This window comes from Aedes aegypti, chromosome 3, assembly GCF_002204515.2.
Source record: "Aedes aegypti strain LVP_AGWG chromosome 3, AaegL5.0 Primary Assembly, whole genome shotgun sequence".
Taxonomy (NCBI): domain Eukaryota; kingdom Metazoa; phylum Arthropoda; class Insecta; order Diptera; family Culicidae; genus Aedes; species Aedes aegypti.
Window position 1 is genome coordinate 278,907,185 of NC_035109.1, and position 25,517 is coordinate 278,932,701.

Sequence of the window (25,517 nt, forward strand, 5' to 3'; positions counted from 1 at the left end):
TCACATCAAAGTCCGTATAGTGATCGGTCTCAGAATGGGTACCACTTCTAATACTACATTCGGACTCTCGATACTACTAGTTATTCACTGATGTGTAGCGAAGTAAAGGGAAATCAATTATACAGTGAAATCTCCATGAGTCGATGTTCTATGTCTTAATAACGACTCATGGAACAATACTTAAACAAAATTTCATGGTAACTATGATGATTCGCTCAAACAGCTTTCCAAAGCATTTCTGTTCCATGACTCGATGTTTCCATGAGTCTCTGATTCCTTCAGATATCGACTCATGGAGGTTTGACTGTATTTAATACACACTTGCTTACGACATTGTAAATGTCATGTATTCACGTTGTTTCGAAAATATTTTTATATTAATGGATATCACACATAATTATGTATTTTCAATTACGATGCATTACAAATTTTCGTTTTGAATAGGCTTATACAAACATTGATCTTCTTTTATGTCCGTAGGTAACCATTTGGGTTTTAAGGGGGGAATAAAAACAAATAAGCAACAAAAAATTAAATAAAGTTCATTCTACATTTTTTATTAACATTTTGTAATGATTCTTTGCTGCCCCTCTTTGCACAACAGTCCCATGTTGGAAAAGGACAAACTGAGTAAAAGACTATTGAAATGTGGAAACAATTTCGCTCCATTTTGAGTCTCTGTTTGGCCTAAAATGTGTTGAATTACTACATATCACTGTTTGTTGAGTACACGAACAAACCTAATAAATTTCTTTTGAATTCAAGTTGAAAAGTTGCATTAAAATGCACAAAAATTGTAGCGAGACTGTTATGCGATTATATACAATATAATATACCAATGTAATTGCATACCAGTCCCATCATGTTCATCGGCTCGTTCGACAGCTACTAAAACACTCATTGTTATTAATGCACTGGTTGTTTCATTTGCAATTTATATTCTTTGGCCGTAAAAAAATAGTTATTATAGTACAGTCAACTCTCCGTAACTCGATATTAAGGCGACTATCGAGTTAGGGAAAACTCGTGTTAAAGAACACAAAATCAGGGTAACTTTGGTTAAAGGGACCATCGAGGTATCAATGAAAACATTCTTTAACTCTATCTATATTTATCTATATCTCTGCTCTATATATAGCGAGTTACGGATAGTATACTGTATGTCCATGGATGAACCACCAGATAAAAAAAACATCGGATTGAATGATTTCTCAAAACACACGTTATGATGTGGAATGCAGTAAGGTACCGTGGGGCAAGTGGGTAATGGAATTCGCATAGTTGAGATTCTTTCAATTCTAGAGACTTTGAATTGAAACAAATGATGTTGTGTATAATTTTTAGCTTGACTCCCACCATATATAAGCAGCATGCTGAAATTGATTTTTATGAAAAATTGAAGAAAAAAATACAGAAAAAGTTTTTGAAAAATGTCTCCTTACTTTTCACTTGCCCCAAAAGTGGGGCAAGTGAAAAGTTTACCGTTTTGAACAATAAATTCAAAAACAAACAGTTATATTCACGATTTCTATTAGCTTTAACACTTGTTAAGGCTTCCCAATGAACAATAACATAAGTAACATGTAAACAAAGAAAATGTTATTCTTTTCACTTGAATTTTCTTCTGTTCAGTTATGTTAGTTGAAATGATTCGACAACGTTATAACTGCAACATTTCCCATGTTAGTTCTTACATCATGGGACAGCAATTGCATTTCCGCTCTGTAGAATTTCCACCGCTCGTTATTTGTTTTTGAGAAAGTCGGATATGACGTCGGATAACTCTTCAGGAGAAATCAAACGGAATCCTTCAATAACGTATTTAGAATCTTTTTTATGTGGATAGACCTACACCCCATTTTTATGTTTTGAACTAGCTTTACATAGACATTCCACGAGATCTCCGTGTGTTCTCTAATATTGCAACTTTTCAGTCAACGTCTTCCTTCTAATTGGCTGCCCGAAGTAGACATATTATTATTGTAATGTTTGGCAACATTTTTTAGAGAAGTTCCATGATTTCTAATAGCTTTTAACGCTTGAGTATAGTGTTTCCTGAATTATCAGCACGTTATGTTTTTCTATGATAATTGCGAACCATGTTTACTTATGGCTACTCAAAGAGAAAACACAAATTCAATCTCTAATGATAAACTTTTCACTTGTCCCACTCGATAAGAAAATTGACGGTGTTTAAATTTAGTTATTTTTAGATCTACGTCGAATTTATTCTAAAACTTTTTTTTATTGCAGTTTGAAACTGTCACAGAGGACAACTAAGAAGTGGTACAGGAAATTATTTTTCGCAACATTTTTCCACTGAAAATATTAAAATATGATTGTACGCCGCCAACTTGTTACGGAGTAACAGTTGACAGGTTTACAATTTTTCGCTCTATTATGCAATAATGGCTGGAAAATCTCAGAAATCTCTTACCTATCGTAATGTTCTCAATGGCCTCAAAGATTTACGCATGAGTTTAAAACGTTAATTCACATATTCAGTAAAATATATCAATTGTTTTCACTTACCCCATTTACCCACTTGCCCCGCGGTACCTTATACGTGATCGACAATTCTCACCTCACGTCACTCATAAAATATACCCAAATATCTTATTCCACCTTTTAGAGAAATTCCGGGCCTTTCCACCAAAGCTGGTTGTTCTTCAGTGCCTCGGGAAACGATGTCAGCGGGGTTTCCCAGAGACAGGATGTACGAACAACTGTAAGTGGATGAGCGGCTTCCGTATCCTGGCCAGGATAATCACTAATTTATGCGGAACAGCAGACTAACTCTATAATTGGTTTTCGAGCAGTTAGACTGTTCCAAAATTCACGTTATGCGTGAACAAAGCCAATGAGGTAATTTCAGGTTGAAGCCAAGGTTTTGTGAGATCTGATAGCTCATGTAATTGATAGAGAAGAAATCCCGACATGTTTTACATATTTATCTTTAAATTGAGCCTGAAGTACGAACAAATTTTTTGCTTGACGATTTACTACTAGAAAAAGGAGACCATGTGATATAAAAAAAAACGAATTAACATGAAATAACTGTATAAAACGTTTCAGTATAATTTACAAATAATATATACGTTATGGTTTTTGTTCATCTACAATCTATCGATTATATGTGGATCACTCTCCAATCCTCGCTATTGACAATGTTTCTGACTTTGTATATTCCATTATTGCCACCAGTCAAGGTTACTAGCGTTCAAACAATAGCCCAGTATTACCAGCGAATAAGGGATTCGCTTCAGGAGAAAATATACAAACAATATTCTGCTTCGTTTCACTTCCTATCTACCTTTCTAGATATTAGATGCTGTTATGGGTAAAACTTTAACTTCTATATCGCATTGATCATGTGCCTCTACGCATAGCTTTTCACAAAAAGGTAAGAAGGTAGACATACGACAAAGTTGCCGATTATTCGAATAAACAACTAACTATGTAATGCTTTTATTATCTAAACGGCTATGTACAAAGGAAAGGGTTCAAAGTTATTATTGATAGTAGAGATAAATTATTATATCATTCTTTTCTCATTTTCAATTGTTTAACACAGTATATATTCCGTCCTGATGTGTGTATGTTATTGTTAGGTTTGAATTTAAAATTAACTTTTCTCTAGATGTAATATCGATGTGACCCTCGCTTACGCGAAATAATTTTGAAATAGAGGGCTAAATATATTCCAAAATCGACGTTTTTTTTACAATAAATATGTTGATTTTTTTTTACTAATATCGATTTTATTTATTCCTAGGAAACACTTGGACGAAGGCTATTTTGCTATTGATTGATAAAATGGAGAAATTTTGTTTCTACCTTTAATTATACCGCATATCGTTTGACTACTAGTGAATAATAATCTCAGTATAAGTATTTGTAAAATTTCGAATAAAAATTTTAAAGTTTTTACTAAATATGTATCACCCAGATGACTCAAACTATCCATTTTCCACTTGCATTTTAAAATGATAAAAACAACTCTGTTTCGCCGAAAACGGGACAACGCAAATATTTATTATAAAAATTGGCTCAATTGTTAACGACTATAATTTCATAGTACTCCACTCCACTCAATGTTATCAACTACTGGAGCAATTGTAATAAAACACTTTGAGCTATTATGACGACGATATTATCATGCAATAATGGTTAGCAAAAATTTGAAACATATCTATTCTTGTTAGCTATTTTCTCATAAACACTTTGATTTTGACCATTTTGATTAATCGGTTGTTTACTTTCCAATAAGGGAGCAAAATTGTACGACTGTTAGAACACTTGGATTTTATTTTCATATGAGCTAAAATAGTTAAGAATTGGTACGTAATAATACTCCCCGGACTACTCGGTTCAAGTTATTTGGAGACGATCTCTCGAGAGATCGTTTCCCAAGTCTCAATAAGGGGAAATGTTAACGGTGTATTCCTATTTGGTCTTATTAGTCGCTCTTCCACACACGTGAAAGAGGAAAAATTAGCCCTTATGATTTCGTTTTGTGTTTGTCCAAGTGATAAACCTGTTTTATAACGTAATGATAACACGTTGCCCAGTTCCCATAAAAATAAAACTAACTGTTCTGCTTATTCAACGGCAAATCCACATGTCTCTTCGACGGCCTGCGTCAATTTATCGTACATCAGCTGGTACGAATCGTACATTGGGAGATCTATCCGATTGAAACAGGTGTGCGCTTTTGGTAGGTTTTGAATCGGAGCGTCCGCTGTCAGATGAATGGTGAAGAGTCGGGGCCCTACGGCTCCGGTTGAACCCTGCAGAGCACGGAAACCTTGCAACGGTACCCGGCACGAACCAGTGACAAACTGCAGCAACTGAGCGCGCATCTCCGGGGAGTAAGATTCCACAATCTGGAACATAAAAATGATAATATTCATTACACATAATATATCAGCAAATTAGTTCTGAAGAACTATTTCGATTTACCAGCAGCTCCACGAATAATTGCTTCAGGATTTTTTTTTTCAAAGCTTTTTTTTTATTTCTTGTAGAAATTTCTTCAAAGATTATTCAAATCCTTAAATTCTCGATGCTTTTTCCTAGGGATATCTGATATCTTAACAAGTATCTGCAAGAGCTACTTCACATTTTAAGAATATTACTAAGAATTCTGTCAGAGTTAAATAAATAAATAACAAAAGTTCTTGGAAAAAAAACCTTTTTTTCGTAAATTCTTTTTAAATACCTCAGGCATCCTCCAGGGAGTTATTCAACAAATTATACAGGAGATTCCTACATAAGTTCCAAAAAGATTCCTCCTCCAGGCGTATTTTTATAGGAATTTCTTTTACGAATTCTGCTAAGAATATTTCAAAGGACTAGGTCACGAATTCAACTATCTCAAAGTAACCTTCAAAACATTCTAAGCATTTTTAGAAATTCCAACGAATAATGATTTTCTAAGCTGTGTGTGCTAGGATTATTCCAGAAATTAATCCTAAAATACCTCAAGAGTACGAAGCAATTATCTATCACATTTTTTTTTTTTCTAAAGTTCCATCAGATGATTTCTTTCCAATAATTCGATCCTTCGATAATTTCTCCAGGAGCTTTTCCAATATATTTTAGGGGTATTTCATAGAATCCGATTCTTGTGGAATTTTCTGTGGGCGTCCTGAAGTAATTCCTGTAGAATTCCTAGAACTATTCGTGGATGATTTCCTGGAGATCATGAACGGAACTGCTTATTCCTGGCAAATTAGCGGGTAAATGTGAAGAACTGGAAAACTTAAAAACACTATGGAAGATTTTTTTGTGAATCTCTCAAGTCAAGAATGAGGTTAATTTTGGAAATTTTTTTCGAAAAAATCCTAATCAGGATTAGTTATGTATAGGGTGTCCAGACGTTTACAGATATGAAAATCCCTGATATTTCCAGGTTATACAAAATAATCCCAGGTATAAGAAATACTCTAACTTCAGATAGATAAAGTAATGACAAAAGAATTTTGATTTATTTCTGGCCCGCGTTCTTTAAAGAAACCTCAAATGGTAGGGTCGTTTAGATACTTTAAGACAGCTCAATAGGCGGAAAAAGAAAAAAATGACTTAGGTATGATGTTTGTGACAATTTTTTACAATGAAATTTACGTTTACCGCAGTTTTCTAAATTGTAATGATATGACCTAAGGTACCGTGGGGCAAGTGGGTAATGGAATTCGCATAGTTGAGATTCTTTCAATTCTAGAGACTTTGAATTGAAACAAATGATGTTGTGTATAATTTTTAGCTTGACTCCCACCATATATAAGCAGCATGCTGAAATTGATTTTTATGAAAAATTGAAGAAAAAAATACAGAAAAAGTTTTTGAAAAATGTCTCCTTACTTTTCACTTGCCCCAAAAGTGGGGCAAGTGAAAAGTTTACCGTTTTGAACAATAAATTCAAAAACAAACAGTTATATTCACGATTTCTATTAGCTTTAACACTTGTTAAGGCTTCCCAATGAACAATAACATAAGTAACATGTAAACAAAGAAAATGTTATTCTTTTCACTTGAATTTTCTTCTGTTCAGTTATGTTAGTTGAAATGATTCGACAACGTTATAACTGCAACATTTCCCATGTTAGTTCTTACATTATAGGACAGCAATTTCATTTCCGCTCTGTAGAATTTCCACCGCTCGTTATTTGTTTTTGAGAAAGTCGGATATGACGTCGGATAACTCTTCAGGAGAAATCAAACGGAATCCTTCAATAACGTATTTAGAATCTTTTTTATGTGGATAGACCTACACCCCATTTTTATGTTTTGAACTAGCTTTACATAGACATTCCACGAGATCTCCGTGTGTTCTCTAATATTGCAACTTTTCAGTCAACGTCTTCCTTCTAATTGGCTGCCCGAAGTAGACATATTATTATTGTAATGTTTGGCAACATTTTTTAGAGAAGTTCCATGATTTCTAATAGCTTTTAACGCTTGAGTATAGTGTTTCCTGAATTATCAGCACGTTATGTTTTTCTATGATAATTGCGAACCATGTTTACTTATGGCTACTCAAAGAGAAAACACAAATTCAATCTCTAATGATAAAGAGGACAACTAAGAAGTGGTACAGGAAATTATTTTTCGCAACATTTTTCCACTGAAAATATTAAAATATGATTGTACGCCGCCAACTTGTTACGGAGTAACAGTTGACAGGTTTACAATTTTTCGCTCTATTATGCAATAATGGCTGGAAAATCTCAGAAATCTCTTACCTATCGTAATGTTCTCAATGGCCTCAAAGATTTACGCATGAGTTTAAAACGTTAATTCACATATTCAGTAAAATATATCAATTGTTTTCACTTACCCCATTTACCCACTTGCCCCGCGGTACCTTATAAAAAAGCAAAGTTATTTAAAATATGTCTCATTACTTCATTTAGTCGTGTTAATGTTACACCACTGGCCACGATCACAGAGTTTGACGGTGCCAAAGTAGAAGGTGCACCATAATAATACCCGTCTGTGAAACATATCACCTTCCCAATACTTTAGCACACCTCCAACGGTTCATGATTTATCATGAATCGGCTGCTTTCAGGCGGAGGATCTGTTAATATGTACGCCGAACAATATAGTTAACAGGTCGAGGCGACAAATGTTTGCCTGTCTAGTGTTAGTAGTGACCAACACTACAAAATCTAGTCGTTCAAGACCAGGACGTTAGGCAACGATTTTTCGTTTCGATTGTGTTGTTCACACATATGGCCTTCTGTTAAAACAAATGTTCAACTTCTATTCATTTCTCTCGTCGCTCGCTTGCGATTCTATCCATCTTGTCATTTCATTACTTTCGTTACTCCCTTTCACTCTGAGTATAGGTATTGTTATTCACCGAAAAAGCCAATAAATTTTCATAATAATAAAGTCATGCGGTGATTAAACCTTATAAATGGTTAAATATAATCACAGAAATTAACTTAGAAATTATCAGAGAATCCTTTAAAGGTTCTTCCAGATATAATTCTAGACAGCCTTAAGTCCTCCAGGATTTTATCCGGTAATTCTTCCATCAATTTCCCTAGGCATCCTCTAAGAATCCCGTTTGAAACTTCTTCAAAAATTGAACCACAAATTTCTTTGTAGATGGCTCCAGGGATTTCTTACAGAATTGTCATCCGGAATTTCTTTAAGATCTTAACTAGAATTTTCTCTAAGGATGTCTCCAGGCAATACTCAGGCATTTCTTTAAGAATCCTTTGAGATTTCTCACGGAAGTCATCAGACATCAGACGGAATCCTTTAAAACATGTGTAGGAATGATCGGAGGATTTTCTGGAAAAAAATATGCTGCAGTGTTAACCCATCTACCAGCAGCATCAATTTTTTACCACAAAAAAATCAAATCGCAATACCTTTCTTGTTTCTAAAAATGTTTGCCATTTTTTCAAAGTTCTCAAAAAACTCTTCTTTTTTCAGAATCTGCGTCGATATTGATTATTGATCATCTGGTTTTGAAGATATTCCAATTTTCCTTGGGGGACCTACACTGCCCATAAATGCATGTCAGTCCCATGTTTGCTGGATTTCCTATTCACATGGGACAATTGTGCGTTTATGGGCAGTACATTCCCCATACAAAATTTATTTGTCCGCCGTTTTTAGTAAATTCATCAAAAAAAATATATGTATGGGCTAACTTCTCTGAAAAAAAAACATACAAATGCTCATATGTCCAAAACGGTTACACTAAATGGAACTTTAATCCCTCTACCAGAAGATTAGTCTTTTTACCGCAAAAATAATCAAATCACGATAAACTCAATATTTTTGCTCCATTTTTTCACAAGTTCTCAAAAAAAACTCTTCAAGTTTAAGAGCACGTGTCGATATTAATCATTGGTGATCTGGTTTTGAAGATATACCGATGTTCCTTGGGGGACTGACGTTCTCCATATAAAATGTCTTTGGTGGCCATTTTGTTTCTGGTCAATTTATAAAAAAACATAAAATGTGGACTATACAATGCCACATAATAGGAAGCTACCCTTTAAAAAAATAATAACGATCGGCTAAGTATTCTGGGAGATATCTCAAAATCACGATATGATGTTTTTTGGAGATTTCAAGGTTTTTATTTGACCAGCGTGGTACCAGAAACCTAAATGATCATTACTCAAACACGGCAGCACCTAATTGCTTAATTTTTTCACAACATACTCCCATTAATGTCTTGTACCAAAGAGTGAATATCCGAATACGATAGAAATTCTGTAGCCTGATAAATTTACGAAGTTTATGGCTACGCGTCAATCCCCAAGGAATTTAAGAATATCTCCGGAACCAGATGAGCAATAATCAATATCAATACAGATTCTAAAACTAGAAGAGTTTTTTGAGAACTTGTAGAAAATGGTTCAAAACTATCGATGAACAAAAAAGTTATCGCAATTTAATTTTTTTTTTTCGGTAAGAAACGAAGCTGCTTTAGGGGGGTTAAATACAGGATTCCACGGTATTTTTTGAGATATTTATTAGGAAAAGTTTGGAGAAATCCCTAGAAAAAAAATCTAGAGGAATCAATGATGAAACATATAAAAAATGACGTAGAAATTCTTGTTGTTGTTTTCTTTTTTTTTTCTTTTTTTTAAATATGTGAACATTTTTTTTAACGGGTATGGAGCCAATTTTGGAAACAATTGTCAAAATATTCTTTGAAAATCGCAGGGAGAATATCTGGTAACACTCTAAAGGAATCTCTATAAAATTTATGGAGAGATTCCTGTAGGAGTCCCTGAAAGAATTCAGATGATATCTCTAGAGAAAACACTAGGATGATTCCTGAGGCTTTTCCTCGTCAAATCTGAGATGAATTGTACATTTAAGTCTCATCAAAAATAAAGACTTTTTAGAAACTTGCATTCATATGGAGACCTAATAAAGATGTGTAATGTATTATTGTTCAAATGTAGATAATATAATATAATAAATAAATATAAATAATAAATAATATAATAAATTAATAAATTCATAAATTTCAATCATATCTTGGGAGGTGGATTAAGTGTCATACCCGAAAAGATCCTCATTGAAGGTGAAGATCAATCGAAACCAAACCTCAACTTTTCAAGAGCACAAATCTGGAGAACCAAACAATCATTTAAGCTGAAAACTTAATCGATTGATTACTAACTGGTATTGACCAATTCATTAAGTTTTCAGCCCAAACGGGTGTTCAGTTCTCCAGATTTGTGCTCTTGAAAATTAGAAGTTTGGCTTCGATTCACCTTCACCTTATTGAGCCTTGAGGAAAAGTTCAATAAAAATCCCTGATAATTCCAGAAATTTCTATAAAAACCAGGGAAATTTCATTGAGGCAGTAGTTCATTGTAGAATATGCTCATGACAAAGGAATTTCGCGTTAATATCCCCCAATTTCGGCTGCGTCGCTATCAAAACGTTCCTAGACCTGTATCCCCTATCAGAAAAGAAAATTTGTACTGACCTGCCAAAACCATATGATCTGCGGCGTCTCCGGAGTGCACTGCTTCAGCCGTGTGTGCGTCTTCCAATCGTTCACGTCAATCTTGCTGATACCACCAATCACCAGTTCCAGTTCCCGTTCCTCGAAGGGTCGCAAAAGTTGGCTCGGTATCAATTCACCAAATCCTGTTCAGAAAGTCAAATTTATGTTCCATTCATAAAACAATATTTGTCTGATCAATTTACCTTTCGACAGTGCTAAAAACTGCTGTTCGATCCCTCGCATAAATCGATAGTTCACATAAAGCTTTACGTATTCCCGTTTGTTATCCTCCGTCACCTGCACCGAAGCACCATTCTGTTTCAGTTCGTGTACCTTCAGCGCTCCAAAGCTATTGTTTTCCACACTGAACGTCGAGTCTATCACCCCGTTGATATTGTTTTCTCTGAAAATGTCGTTCAACAAGTTAGTGATCCATCGGGATCTCTGACTAAAGGGCATGAAAAAACTTACAGCATCCATGTCAAACTTCGATGTAGCTCCGGGTCAACGTCTTCGATGTCATTCAGTGTAATTGGTTTATTTAGCAGCTGCTTGTAGAAAGGCAGTGTGAAGCCTCCGTCTAGCACGTGGTTGTGAAATACAGCAATACCCAGTATCCGCCCTACAAAGTGGAAGTACGACAGGTGGTCCGGGTTCACTCCTAGATGGGGAGATAGACGAAATATTTGCGTTAGACGTGGACAATGAAATCTCTTTTTGCTACTCACCAGAATCCGGGTTGATTTGCAGCGAGTATCGATCGTCTCCGCTGTACTGGAACAAACCATACTGGGGGTTCAGCATTTCACGCGAAAGCAAGTGAAGCCACTCGCGAGCCACTCCTCCGTAGTCTAGACCTTCTTCGCCCCTAAACTTTACCATTAGCCTTTTGCGCATGTCACGTGGTCGCATTTTCATAATCAGTCTATGGAAGTGTAAACAATAAGAATATTTGTTTCAATATGATAAATCGTAGGCAAGCGATACATTTATCTTCGTATTCTACAAAAATAAAAAATAGGTAGTACTGGTTTATTATGTGGAGCTACATGTTCAAAGCGCTGATAGAGGAGGATAATTTGTTTCTATTCGGGTAAACCACTGCGACCATTAATCTTTGATAGAGATGTACCGAATATTCGGCCGGCCGAATATCTCGATTTTTTTAATTTTGCCGAATATTCGTTCTGCCGAATAATAAAATCCGTGACCGAATAATAACAAAATAAACTAAACTGTAAAAAAAAATTATGTTTATGTAAGGAAAATTTAAAAAAATCAATATTTTTTTCAAATGATGACCGAATTTTTCTTCTTATGGACACCTTGAATAGACTTTGATGTCAAATATTGAAAAAGTGAGAATTTCTCTGTTCTATGGCGTTACCATTTTTCGCAAATCAAATTGTATCTCATCTTGCAGGAGCTGTAACGTACCGCTTGGCTAGTTAGAAGCGTTTGAAAATTTGTTTTCAAGGTATAGATGCATCGAAGCTAAACCCGGCATTTTCAAGAGCACACATCTAGAGAACCAGACAACCGTTTGTGCTGAAAATTTAACTTTCTGGTCAATCGCTGGTGTTGACCAATCATTCCAATATTCAGCGCGAACGGCTGTCAGATTCTCTAGATTTATGCTCTTCGATGCAGGTTTGGCTTCGATGCATCTTCACCTTAAAGTCCGTCAATTATCAGGACTTTCTATACGTTCTATATTATTTGCAAAACCTACTGATCACGTTCTTCTATTATTATGAGAGTCAGGGGTCTGTCGTCTATTTGCCTCAGTTTTTATGAAACACTTCCAAAAGTCGGATGAATAGTAAACCAAATTTCTTTTAAAAAAATCAACAATAGGATACAGCTTCCTAGCTTCAGAAATACAGAAATCCTCAGAACTTATGATTTCTGCAAACGGTTTCAAAAGCTCAAGAAGACGATCATTCATTTCCATTTTTACTTCGTTTAATTGTTCAGCTTAAAAAACTACACATACGGGTGTTATTCGGCCGAATATTTAGGTTTTATTTGACCGAATATTAAGTCATTATTCGGCCGAATATTCGTTTGGCCGAATAATAATATTTCAACTATTCGGTATTCGGCCAAAGGCCGAATAGTGCTATTCGGTACATCTCTAATCTTAAGTGCATGTTGTTCTACTCCATTACTGTCGATGTATTGAGAAATGAAAAAGTACCTAGTCGTTTCAAAAATAAACTCTGAAAATCGCACCCATTATTCAGGTTTGGCCAGTAAGCTAGTTGAATGATACTGACCATACATCGATACTCTAGCTATCAAATTGCTGTATCGTGTTGGCATGGTAAGTAGCGTAACCCTTGGCACGATGTAAGTAGCGTAACCCTGGTTAGGTGGCCTATTCGGTGGAAACCGGAGAGCGAACGATGTTATGTGTTAAGAATGAAGGACAACTACAGCCTGATCAGCATCCATGTGGGGAGTGGAACGTGATTGGCACTGTTCAAAAACGAAGGCAAAATCAAACTGGTTGGGTGAAAAGTGCCAGAGTGCCAGACTTAAATAATACTGCCAGGAGCCGCATTCCAGAGACCGGTTCTCGGCTAAACATAGTTCAGGGCCACGAAAGTTGAAAAAAGTTGAAAATTTTAATCAAAATTAGTATTATAAGGCTTTTTAAAATGATATGCCATTACGAAGAGGGATACAGCGATGATAGACTTGACCAACCATTCTACCAAAACAGTGTACATGGTAGCTGATAGAGACAGAGAGAGGCCTTGCGGTATTGTTGTTAGTGCTGAGGTAATGTTTGATGGGGATATGAATGAAGTTTTTGAAGAAATTGTTTATCATTGTCACATGCAACAAGTGTTTTTAATTGTGGCATGTTACAAGGTAGTTTCCCGTAAAATGAAAAGACATGTTGCAGCCAGGGGTGAGAATATTCGCATCACGAAGTACGAGTGTAAACCAACACAAAACAAACATGACAGAATCGCGAACAGGCTTAGTGTGAAAAAACTCGCATCCACACAGCTCTGAAGAACATACCACAAGAAATAGCAAAAAGTTAGGGAACATTTACTCGCAAGTAAGCGAACAAGGTATGATTTAAACTACCAGTTTGTAGTCAAAAACACTCGAAAACCAGACATCTCGTAGGAAAAATAGCTTTTTTTACAAGAGCGCAATTGCCCATGAACAGCTTTGAACACGTTCACGAATAACTTTAGCTTCGTTTACTCGCGAGCACGATGCGAGTGAATCAGCACTCGGATGCTCGCGAGCTTTTTGATTTGTTTTTATTCCGGTTCAGCAGACAGGTACGCAACTTTCTATCACTGGTTGCAGCTGCGAAGCGAATAGGACCTTTTAAGAACTATGTTACCATATAAGGTCTAGCAACTTGAGCGTTGAAAGTGGAACTCTCCCATTTTTGAGCGAAAAGTACTACGGACAATATTCGTTGGGAAACTAGAAAAAAAATGTAGCACAACTTTGAATCACAAGTCTATCATGTGTAACAAAGCAGAATGTTATTAAGCAGACTACAATGGGCAGGGTACGTAGTGCGAAAGTAGCAAAAAGAAATTTTCAAAATAGAATTCATTAGGGAACCAGATAAAGAAGGGGACTTCGTGGGAGGACACAAATACGTTTGCTATACGCAGTAAAAGAAGACCTGAGAACCCCAAATCTTCGAGGCAACTAGAAGGATCGTCCAAAATCTACAGATGGAGATCTACAATGCGCTCGGCAATCGCAAAGAAATACAAGGTAGATAATTGCTACTCATGTTTTGTCAGGTCGCTTGGTACTTCTATATTTTGCAATAGTTGCTATTATTATTTAAATAATTTACTTTCTATATTGAATTAGTAAGTTGTAGCCAAAATCCATTATGTAAAATATAGATGAATAATGTGTTTTAAATGAACAACTAGCATACCTGTAGCTCTCCTCAAAGATTTCCTGTCGAGACACCTCCAGCCGGCAGTGGCCAGACTGGGGCTGTAGGGCTTGCAGCTCGACGCGCAATGATCGTATCTTTCCGACCAGGTCTCGTCGATACTTGGGCAGTGATTCGGCACCATCCAGCAACCCTTGCGGCAGATCGGGAATGTTGTTAGGTGGTACTCGGTGCGGTGTAGGTTCCTGAAATATTTCAATTTTATACGGTTAAAACAGTAAAAAATGAGTAATTTTGGTGCTTCCAGTGTTCCATTTTTTATTGATTCCATGCAACACGTTGATAGCCAATACATACCACAGGCAGTCCATTACTGCCGGAAGCGGTCGCTTCCGGTGGCATCATTAGCCGAGAACTTCCGGCAACAGCCGTCAAAACTCCGTTGTTTGAAACCTGTGGACCAGCACCGGACAGAGAGCTGAGGGCAGTTGCTGCAACCGGATTCGTCGAAGAGCACCCGCTCGCTGCAGATCCGCTGGAAGAACTCTGGCTGACAGGAGGTTGTGCTTGTTTCCGGATGATTTGTAGGATATGTCCATTTAGGCGAGGATCCGTGAACTGGGTAGTTCGATTGTTGTGATCTACGAAATACACCCGACCTGATGCGGTCTTTCGTTGTTCCCAACCGTGCGGCAGGGGACCCAAGGTTTCCGGTGCGATGTTTTGTGTATCGAAGTCTCGCGGTATCCGTGGATCATGCCATGTGGACATTTTGGTTGGAATATGATAGAAATATACTTGTCCTTGTTGGGTAGTACGCATTTCTGTTAAAGAATATATAAAAAAAGTTAGATCGCGATAACCATTTTACCTTTATCAATCATACCGTAACCAGGAGGAAGATCAACTGCTGGTCGTATCACAGGAGCGCTCCCACGGCATTGTGGTGGCATAACCGGTGACGGCCGTGTCGTTCGAGATGACCGTCTACGCGAGGATGACTCATCCGTGTTACGCGAAGAGCGACGCGTTCTTTGTGCTGATGGTTCCCTACTTCCTTCGGGTGTGCTATTGAGAGCTGGCTGTTGAGGCTGAGGCTGGGACCTTCCCGGCCCTGATGGCGATTCCATGTGATGTCCATCCACTGTTCGACTGTTACCGTTGTGGTGATTGGCTGGCAAAAACGGAGGCACTTGTGGCTGCTGCTGTGACATCGACGTGTTGCTTGCGTTATCTCGAACAGCATGTGTCGGTGTGCTGTTTGCAACGGAGCTATTGTTACTGACATTCGAGTTCGCCGAAGAACCGTTCATCAAAACTCCGTTGCTACTAACATTACTGGTACTGGAATTGTTAAACACTGAAAAATTACCTCCCCCACCTGCAGAAACGTTTGCAATGTTGCTGTTGTTACTGCTAGTATTATTACTATTACTGCTGTTAGAAGTCGGTGTGCTGTGTGCATTTGGGATAATGCCATTCGATTGAGGTGAACGTGCGGCGGACGGATCAAGCGATAGTGAACCAATTGCATTTGGCAAGCCCGATAACATCTGAGGATCCCTGCAAAAACGAATAAGATATTAAGTAAACCGTTACTACCCAATATGTAATTCACAATACCTTAAAACTCCTTGATTCCGCGTCGCGGACAACTCAGTCGTTTGTTTCGATGTCACTGGGCTATTGACCTCGCTTAGCGGGCTAGTACTGGAACTAGGCGTTATCAGCATGCTGTCATCACGTATCCGAGCTGGACTTTTCCCATCATGTCTTCCATGGCCTCCACCACCACCATTACCCGGTCCAATCATTGAACCGTTCGTTACACCGGTACTTCCGTTCTCCATATCCTTCGATCGATCCTTGGATAAATTGCAATTTTCCTTGTTGTTGGAGTTGTTGAGCATTATCTCTGTCGAATGCCTTCGGCTGCTGGAGTCACTGGATTGAATACTATTGATACTATTATTTGTGGCCGATTTCGACGGACCGGGTGGTATCGAGTCGGCGCTACTATTATTACTGCTTCCGTTACTTAAAGCTGGCGGAAGGGAACCGGCCGGTTCCGTTGGTCGGTCCCATTGTGTGGTTTTGGTGACGTGGTTCACGTAATACACACGATTATTCTGAGTTAGACGCTCCTCCCAACCAGCGGGTAGTTCATCCTTCAAAATCTCTTCGTCGTCGTCTGGGCCCCGTACATCGCCAGCTGGGCCAACGATTGCCAACGGAGTACCGCCAGTGGTACCGTCCCGGGACATGAGAGATACGATGATTTGTCCTTTAACTGGATCCGGATCATCATGCGAGGCTTTGCATAACTCTAGCCGTTGATCTGAAAAATTGAAAAAAAAAACATATTTTTTTTACTTTTATTTTTTAGAGATAAGGCTTTCTAACCGGTGATCCGTGGGCCCCTATGAGATCGTGACAGCTTCTCAGGGGTTCGCAAAGCCATCATAAAAAAGGGTAGTTTTTCTTGCTTTATGGATAATTGTCAAGAAACTTTTACTTCGCTTGTTTTGCAAAAAAACGTTGTTAACAGTGTTCATAATAAAGACACTGACAAGTTAATGATTGGCCCTTGAAGGACGCACCACACTAGACAATGGACTAGCATGCAACGCCCAGTGGCACAAACGAAATACGTTCCTGATAAAAAAAAATTTCCCGTCTGAAGCGGGAATCGCGTCCATAATCCTCGATGCGGCTATGTAGATGCTTGGTAACACTAATCACACGCGGTTATTGCAAAAAAAAACGACGTAAAAGCCGGGGTCAGATTTCTTTATACAAAACAAAATGCTCTACATTATTATTCGTATGGTCATGAAACGTCGAAAAAAAAAGACTTTTTTAAATTATTTTTTACACGATCCGTCGGCCGACGAAAAATAAAACCTTAGTGTGTATAAAGTATACTTTAAATTTAAACGACTCCAATTAAGTACACAGACGCACATGGAAATTCGTTGCTTTTGGAATTCAAGGTCATTCTTTCATTTGGTCAAATTGTACGCTACGATCCGGTTCGGTGTTTCACGTGAAACTCAAATATGAAAGCTTGCTTATAATGCTGTATTGAAATCAGTTATCCCATATACTATAAGGATCTCCATCTACTCCACCGCTACAGTGATATGATTATCATCAGCCTGAAACGCACACTTTGTAACGGTTTTCAATACGAGAAAAGCTCTATTTGGAATTTCCACCGTTATATGCTTTTAAATGTCTCTCATAAAGTGCTTCACTGTAATTTACATTAACTCATTGAGCTAAAAACCATGGTCAATATTTTCCCATTATACCAGTAAATTTTACTTGTCTTATCGTTTTGAAATGTGGAAGAAAAACTTTTTTTTAATTATGCCAAATGGCTTCATGCTAAATGGGGTAGAGCCGGCAAAATAATGACGGGATTGAAGAAATTCGAAATTCTTCACTGTTTCCAATCAAACTATCAGCGGAGTCTTCTCGCACCCAAAGTTTTTAATGAGATTTCTGACTGATATCTGAAGTACTAATACTTCAAAGATTTTTGCAAAGATTCTAGTTGGATATCTGACAAGGGTTTCTGGCGAAAGTTTCAACGAATTTTACCAATGGCCATTAGTTGCCTTCCGAACAGTGATGAACATGTTTCTTGATGTACTCAAAGCAGCTTTCAGGTATGAAGCATGGTGGAAACTTACCAATTCTTTGGACAATTTGTTGACAAGTGCTTTACGAATTGCGGTGGAACCCATGAGGATACCCGAATAAATCTTTCTAATCATGTGAAACTCTTTAGGGATGGTTATCGAAGAAATCATTGCAATGAGTACAATGCATTGTACTCCTTTGAATATCGATATGATGAATAAGGGATGATTCATATATGACGTCCATCGTTTTTTGAGATTTCTAGACCACCTCTCCCCCCTCTGTCACGCTTTTGCCAATACCTTCTACACGTACTGTCACAATTTCGTAGACACCCCTCCCCCCTTCCTCCCCTAAATGATGAACGTCATTTTTGGATGATCCCTAATGGTGAAGGTTTTAGTATCAACTATCTACCTGATTTGTTTCAATTGAATGTTTAAGAAGACTCTTTTTATAAGTTCCGTATTAAACTTTTGGAAACAGGTGTGGTATTTTCCTGCAATATTGTTAGTACAATAAGTGATTTCCAGTCGATTTTGTTATAATTCTTGCATGGTGGTGATTTAAAGACGTGACTTTTGGGTGTGTCTAGTATGGATAACTGTTGATTAGTTATTGGATATTTATAGAACTTCAGTTTATAGAACTAGTTTATAGAACTGCAAAGGGGACCAAAGCCTCAAAAAGGTTGGGAACAGCTTTTATAGACCATCCTAGTTATCAGGAAATTTGGCTTTCAGTATGGTTTCGTGAGTCAATATCTAGACTAAATACGGTACATTTTTAGGCCACTAGTCTGTCAAAAGCTACAAAGACTGAACGTAACTTTTTTTGGACAACTCACATTCGCAACAATCAGCGAATGAAAATTTTCACTTTTCTTTGAATGAATACTATTTTAAAATCTCATATTCATGTCTATCATATGGATTGTAATCGAAAGTCTGTAGACAATTTGAGCGGATATTCTTATGATTTCTACCTATTGTGAATCAATTGAAATTAGTTTAAATAATGTCATTCTTTCAAGGAGATGAGATTGGATCGATTTCCATACGTTTCTCATTTAAATTCAAATATTTGTTCAGCACTTGCAAAAGCAATACTCATCAACATATTTTCATATTTAGAAGATTATTAAGGTATTACAAAGGTTGTTTTTTTAAACCAATCAAGAAAAACGCATTCCTGGACCATTTTTACCCTCAAGCACTCGGTCTATTTTTAGTAAATAACGCTTTAAGATACTGTCAGGAACTCTTCGATGATTATTCCTCAGAACATTTTTTTTTTTTTTGGATTTGAACCACTGCGACCATTAATTGATCTATTGTGGTATACCCCTGTTTACTATCGCAACGTGCTCAGTACGGAGAGTTACCATTCAGGATAACTGCCGTTATCTGATGATGCGAGGTATCCCAATCCGGAATGACCTTTAAAATAAATTTAACTACTAGATTAGGGTTCTGTAACCAAATTTCAGAAGGATTTAGAATGCCCTTGTTGAAATATTTTTTCCTACTTGCAAATAATGCTGGACAGTCACAAAGCAGATGTTGAGAGGTCTCTTTTTCACAGCCACAAAACCGACAGACATCAATTTGACTTCGACTTATCTTTTTCAAATGATATCTTGCCGGACAGTGTCCCGTAAGCAGCCCAATAAATATTCTTAGTGATTTTTTATTTAAATTCAAGATTTTTTCCGTTATTTGTTTGTTTGGAGTTATGAAGAGTTTTGATTGCCTTAATTTGTTTATAGCTTTCCAATTGAACTGAATCATATTGTCCTTCCATTGCTTTAATTCCAATTGTGTTACACATTAAGATATTCCACAGCAAGGTTCTGGTCCTACATACTGAGAACTTGCGCCTTGTCTGGCAAGTAAATCGGCTTTCTCGTTTCCTTCAATCCCATAATGGCCTGGCACCCAGTACAGATGGACCTGGTTTTTCATAGCCAATTGCTTAAGAATTGTTATACATTCCCAAACCAATTTTGATTGGCATGTGAAACATTTTAATGCATTCAGAGCCGCCTGACTATCTGAAAATATGCAAATCCTTGCATGTCTGTAGTTTCTTTTCAAACATATATATGCACATTCTAAGATGGCGTATACTTCTGCAAAGAAGACGGTTGTCCATCTTCCCATAGGTATTGAAACATGAATCCCCGGGCCTATAATACAAGCTCCGGCGCTATCATTCATTTTGGAACCATCTGTGTAAAAAATAATCGATCCTGGTGAAATAATAGGCCCTCCTGATTCCCATATTTGGCGATTCGTATTAATCACTTCATATGGTTTATCTAGGTTCAGGATTTTTTCCATCCAGTCTTCGATCATCTGTACTGTTTTATCAATACGAAAATCTTTCAGTATACTAAGATGCCCAGAAAGATTGCCTTCTAGAAAAATGGTAGTTCTTCGCAGCCTTAGCGCACTCCTTTCAGCTTCCATTTGCACGTATTGATGTAATGGAAGCTTATAAAGAACTGCCTCTAAGGCTTTGATGGTGTAGTGTGCATTGCTCCTGTTATAGCCGTACAGACCAAACGTTGAAATTTCGCTAACTTTTGTTGGGATGTAATTTGATTTGTTTTAGGCCACCAAACAAATGAGGCATAAACAATTCTGGGTCTTACAATAACCGTGTAAATCCAATGAATCATTTTAGGTTTGAGTCCCCATTTTTTACCAAATGTTTTCTTACTCACCCAGAGAGCATTCGTGGCTTTACTTATGACCTGCTCTAAGTGTAAGCTCCAGTTTAGTTTATCATCTAGAACAGTGATTCCCAAAGTGGGCGAATTCGCCCCCCTGGGGGCGTTTTTTAGTCTCAAGGGGGCGAAAATTTGTAAAACCGAATTTGGGGGGCGAAAAATCCAGAAAGGGGGCGAAAAAGCTAACATGGGAGCATTTGAAAATAATAACTCATAACCTTTGGATGACTCTTTGGATGGATCTGAAGGTTAATCAATTTCATCGTTATATCTTTAATCATTGTCATTTTAAAATTATTATAGAAAACATTACATGATTGTCAAACTCGAAATATTTCTGTTATTCATTGCGCTTTTTAAATATCATGTGAGTTTTAAGAATGGTCAGAATTTGAAATTTTCACGAGATTTTGCAGATGCACAATATATATAAGGATCTCTTTTTGTATGTGAACTTTAAGGTTTGGAAGTTAATATTTCTGGCATCCAGCTTTTACAAAAAAAAAATCTACAGTGTCATTTATGATGTTTTTAATCATGTTATAAACAAATTTTGGAAAATTTAGCCTACAAAAATCTCGTTCCAGCGATGCCAAAGACAAAAAAAACTCTATTCGTAAATAGATTTGAAGAAATTTCAGAGATGCGGTGGATTTATACCTCCAGAACGTCCGAAAAATTCGAGTTTTTCTTGGTGTTAGAAAAACACCCTTTTGATAAATTGAATTGATGAATTAGTTGAAAAACGTTCTGGATTTTCATATAATTTTCAGGGTTTTTGGATTGGATAAAGAAAAGCGTAAGAAACGTCAGGCACTGATTATTCACAATTTCTGAAAATTATTCCAGTAATTTTAGAAATAGCAGATAAATCACAATTCACGGGGTGAGATCTTTCAAAAACGAACAATTGCGAACAAAATCATTGCAGTTCATCCAAATATGACATATTCATGTAAAAATAAATGCGTTTGCTTGGAAAATATTGCAATTGATTCAGTTTTGGAGTACTTTGCCCCCAACTACGTCACAAGGCGCCTATGAATACATTACAGTTGTTAAACTGAAACTTTTACCGACTAAATCAGTAGCCTGTAATGTACGCAAGATATTTTTCAAATCGATATTATAATTTACAGCCCAGGTTACCGATATTTAAGAAAATAATTTTAAATGTACATAATAGTTTTTGTATTATGATTCTTTGGATATGCGAGTCGAAGACATTTTTTGTCCTTATTAAAATATTTGAATCACATATCAGGGGGGCGATTCCAGATTAAAATTGGCCTCAAGGGGGCGAAAGTTGAAAAAGTTTGGGAAGCACTGATCTAGAATGACCCCTAGATACTTTACACTGGATGAATATTGTAAAATGGATCCATTAATTATCAAGCTTTTGAGTGTAATTTTCCTTTTACGAGTAAATGGTACTAAAACTGTTTTTGATGGGTTTATATTTAGCCCTTCATTTTGGCACCACTCAATAGTGCAGTTTAGTGCAGATTGCATTCTATCTGTGATGATATTATCAAACTTTCCACGTACTATTATGGCTATATCATCAGCAAATCCTATAACTTCGAAGCCTCTTTCTACTAGTTTATTGAGAATGTCATCAACAACAAGGGACCATAATAAAGGCGACAATACACCTCCTTGGGCCCAGATAGCCGTAGCGGTAAACGCGCAGCTATTCAGCATGACCAAGCTGAGGGTCGTGGGTTCGAATCCCACCGGTCGAGGATCTTTTCGGGTAGGAAATTTTCTCGACTTCCCAGGGCATAGAGTATCTTCGTACCTGCCACACGATATACACATGCAAAAATGGTCATTGGCATAGTAAGCTCTCAGTGAATAAGTGTGGAAGTGCTCATAAGAACACTAAGCTGAGAAGCAGGCTCTGTCCCAGTGTGGACGTAACGCCAGAAAGAAGAAGAAGAACACCTCCTTGAGGACAGCCCTTAGTAGTCCTTATCGTTATCGATGATTCCCCCAATTCGGAAGACACTTCTCTACTTTTCAGCATTTTCATTATCCAAACTCTAACGCTGGGGTCAAAGTTTCTTTTATCCATTGATTGTTTTATAGATTTGTAAGTCGTATTATCAAAAGCACCTTCCACATCAAGAAATGCAACGAGAGCAATTTCTTTTTTGCCAAGAGTACTTTCTATTTTTGTAACTAGATTGTGTAAAGCTGTGACAGTAGATCCTCAGAACATGTATTAAGTTTAGATTTGTTCAAGGCCAATACATAAAGCACTTGGTAAAATCATAGGGGGCAGACATCCGTTTATATCATGTGCAACAGGCCGAATATTGTGTCGAAAGTTTGTAACAAAAAATAGTTCAAACTACAAAAATAAGAAATAAATAAGGGATTGTTCAAATATTACGTAACGCGACAGGAGAAAGGAGGGGGTCTTATCTAGTGTTGCAGTCTACACCAAAATTTAATAATTTCTATACAAAAGCTGTTACGTGGGGGAGGGAGTGGGTTAAAAAATCCTAAAAATTGTCTTACGTAATAAATGGACCGCCCCTTATCAGTTGCTGTCTTCATAGTTGATGTTTGTCCTAGGATAACCAACATGGCACCAACACTAAATCAACAATTTGATGTCTAGGTTCGGACAGTATTAATTTGCATGCCACATACTACAACTAAATTAGATCCTAAATTGACTGAATATATCACGAGAATTAATATTTGTACCTTTGTAAGGTCCCAGTCCATTGCCCTCTAGCAGACTTTACATAGGCAATAATTAAAATCAACACGCACTCAACATTTAACCTTAAAAGAAACAAACAGTTCGTACCACGTCCATTGGGAAGCGTCCAGGGATTACTATAGGTATCCGCTACATACAGCATAAGATATCCACAAAGAAATTTATCAAAGATGAGATCCAGAAATCTACCGAAAAACTTGCAATTCAAAAATACTTTTTTGCAGTACAACAAGGATATGGCTAGGCACCTGTTGAAGCTTTAGGGGAAATCCACCAGTGGTTTGAGCGAAATCTGCAAATTGAGTATAGCTAATTGCTATAATGAGCTGATGAAAGTTACGTTTTCGACACGGTATGTGAATTTCCAAAAACCTTATTCAAAAAATTGTTTCCCGTGCGCAACGAAGTAGAAATCGCACTGGAATTTTATTACAAATCAAGTAGCAATAAATTAAAATAAATTGTGATAGTTCCGCGAACTCCCTGAGAAGTCGTCATAGCCCCTAGGCATCCGCAGAACATCAGTTATGAACCACTGTAATAGCATCGAAGCATTCAGCAGTCGCATAGATGCATTCATGGAAAAAGGCTCATTGCCTTTTTTGATAATGAAAAACCAGGGGAATCCCAAACAATGTATCGTGGTACTCCCATTGTAGGTACATATGTCGTTTCCGTTTTTATGGTGTAGTGCTGCATCGAAATTAAACTTGTACAGTCTGATGAAAACGCGTGTAGTGCTACACCTTAAAATACGAAAGACCTAACGATTATTGTACTAAACGATTCTTCCCAATTACATTAAACAAAACAACGGAGTAAATCCGAAGATCTGGATCGTTGGCCAGAGTTGTGCCGTTAAAAACGTTCATATCTTAAGTTCCTTATTGCACAGTTCGGCTTAAGGCTCAAGAATCCATCATTCAATCATAAGCAATCATCAAAATTGAAAAACCAGTTTTTTTCGTTCAAATTAAAAGAAATCTTCATAAAAATCTATCATTGCAATGTAGATAGCAAGTGTACTGCAATCTATCATTGCAATGTAGATAGCAAGTGTACTGCAGTGATAGATTTTCTTGAACATTGCTTACATTTTGAGCAAAAAAAACTGGTTTTGAAAATTTGTAAAACGATGATGCTCTTAAATCAATCTCGAACATATTGAATTTGGCCCGTAAACAAAGTGAAACTTGAGTCTTATTACTGAAGCATTTGTATGCAAGTATTCTTCAGAAGGCATACCTACGTTCTACGTAACGGTGGTCAAGAGAAATCGCCAGCAAACATCCGCTGACAGTACAAGTGTTTAGCTTTTCCGACTGCACACTATAGCGTTTCAAGGTCATCTACGTGTGAATTTTTGAATCATTATTGCCATCGACCGGCACTGCTATTCTAGCCTTCTTCGCCCGTTTTCTCACCCACGTTTCCCATGCTGGGCGGGCGGTTCAAGTGCTCTCTCTCTCTGTGTGTGTATCAGCTAAAACTTGCTCATCAACATTATTATCTACAGTTTTATATTTATATATATACATGGCGCGACGTCGCCTTCGCTGACCGTATACATCGTGCCGCCGTTTGTCAACAACTGTTAGCGCCAGCGCCAAAGTTGATCCTCCGTCATGGTTTCCGCAACCTGTCGGTGTATTTAAGAATTTAAATAAAAATACAGTGACCCCACATTGTTGAACCACCCACAATTAATGGACCAGCTAATTTTTCGAAGACAATATTTCAATTATATATAGATCGAAACATCACAGAAACATTTTTGCTGATAAGCTACACAATCTGTTTAACCATTTCATTGCTTTGCTCTCGGTGTAAACCAAATATATCAATGCATTGTTGTTGTAGCCTGTGTATTTTAAGCTAACTGCGTAAGACGCATAGCTGTGGGTGCTAGCATGAAACGATGTTTTAAAGGATGATACGAAGATAATTGTGGGACAATACGTTCTCAACAACATTTACAGGTTCACTAAACATGGCTGTACGAAAA

At 37.2% G+C, this 25,517-nt stretch overlaps 1 protein-coding gene across 1 annotated transcript in view; it reads right to left on the minus strand.

The window, feature by feature from the left end:
* Positions 1-3,054: 3,054 nt before the first annotated feature.
* Positions 3,055-25,517, minus strand: part of LOC5573069 (E3 ubiquitin-protein ligase SMURF2) — an 82,723-nt gene continuing 60,260 nt past the window's right edge. Inside the window, exons 5-13 of the mRNA XM_021853314.1 lie at positions 16,017-16,731; positions 15,280-15,956; positions 14,751-15,217; positions 14,433-14,638; positions 11,227-11,423; positions 10,970-11,159; positions 10,702-10,901; positions 10,478-10,641; positions 3,055-4,886 (exon numbers count right to left, since the gene is read on the minus strand). Of these exons, the coding sequence (XP_021709006.1) occupies positions 4,602-4,886; positions 10,478-10,641; positions 10,702-10,901; positions 10,970-11,159; positions 11,227-11,423; positions 14,433-14,638; positions 14,751-15,217; positions 15,280-15,956; positions 16,017-16,731 (3,101 nt within the window). The 3' untranslated portion in view covers positions 3,055-4,601. The remainder of the gene's footprint in view (positions 4,887-10,477; positions 10,642-10,701; positions 10,902-10,969; positions 11,160-11,226; positions 11,424-14,432; positions 14,639-14,750; positions 15,218-15,279; positions 15,957-16,016; positions 16,732-25,517) is intronic.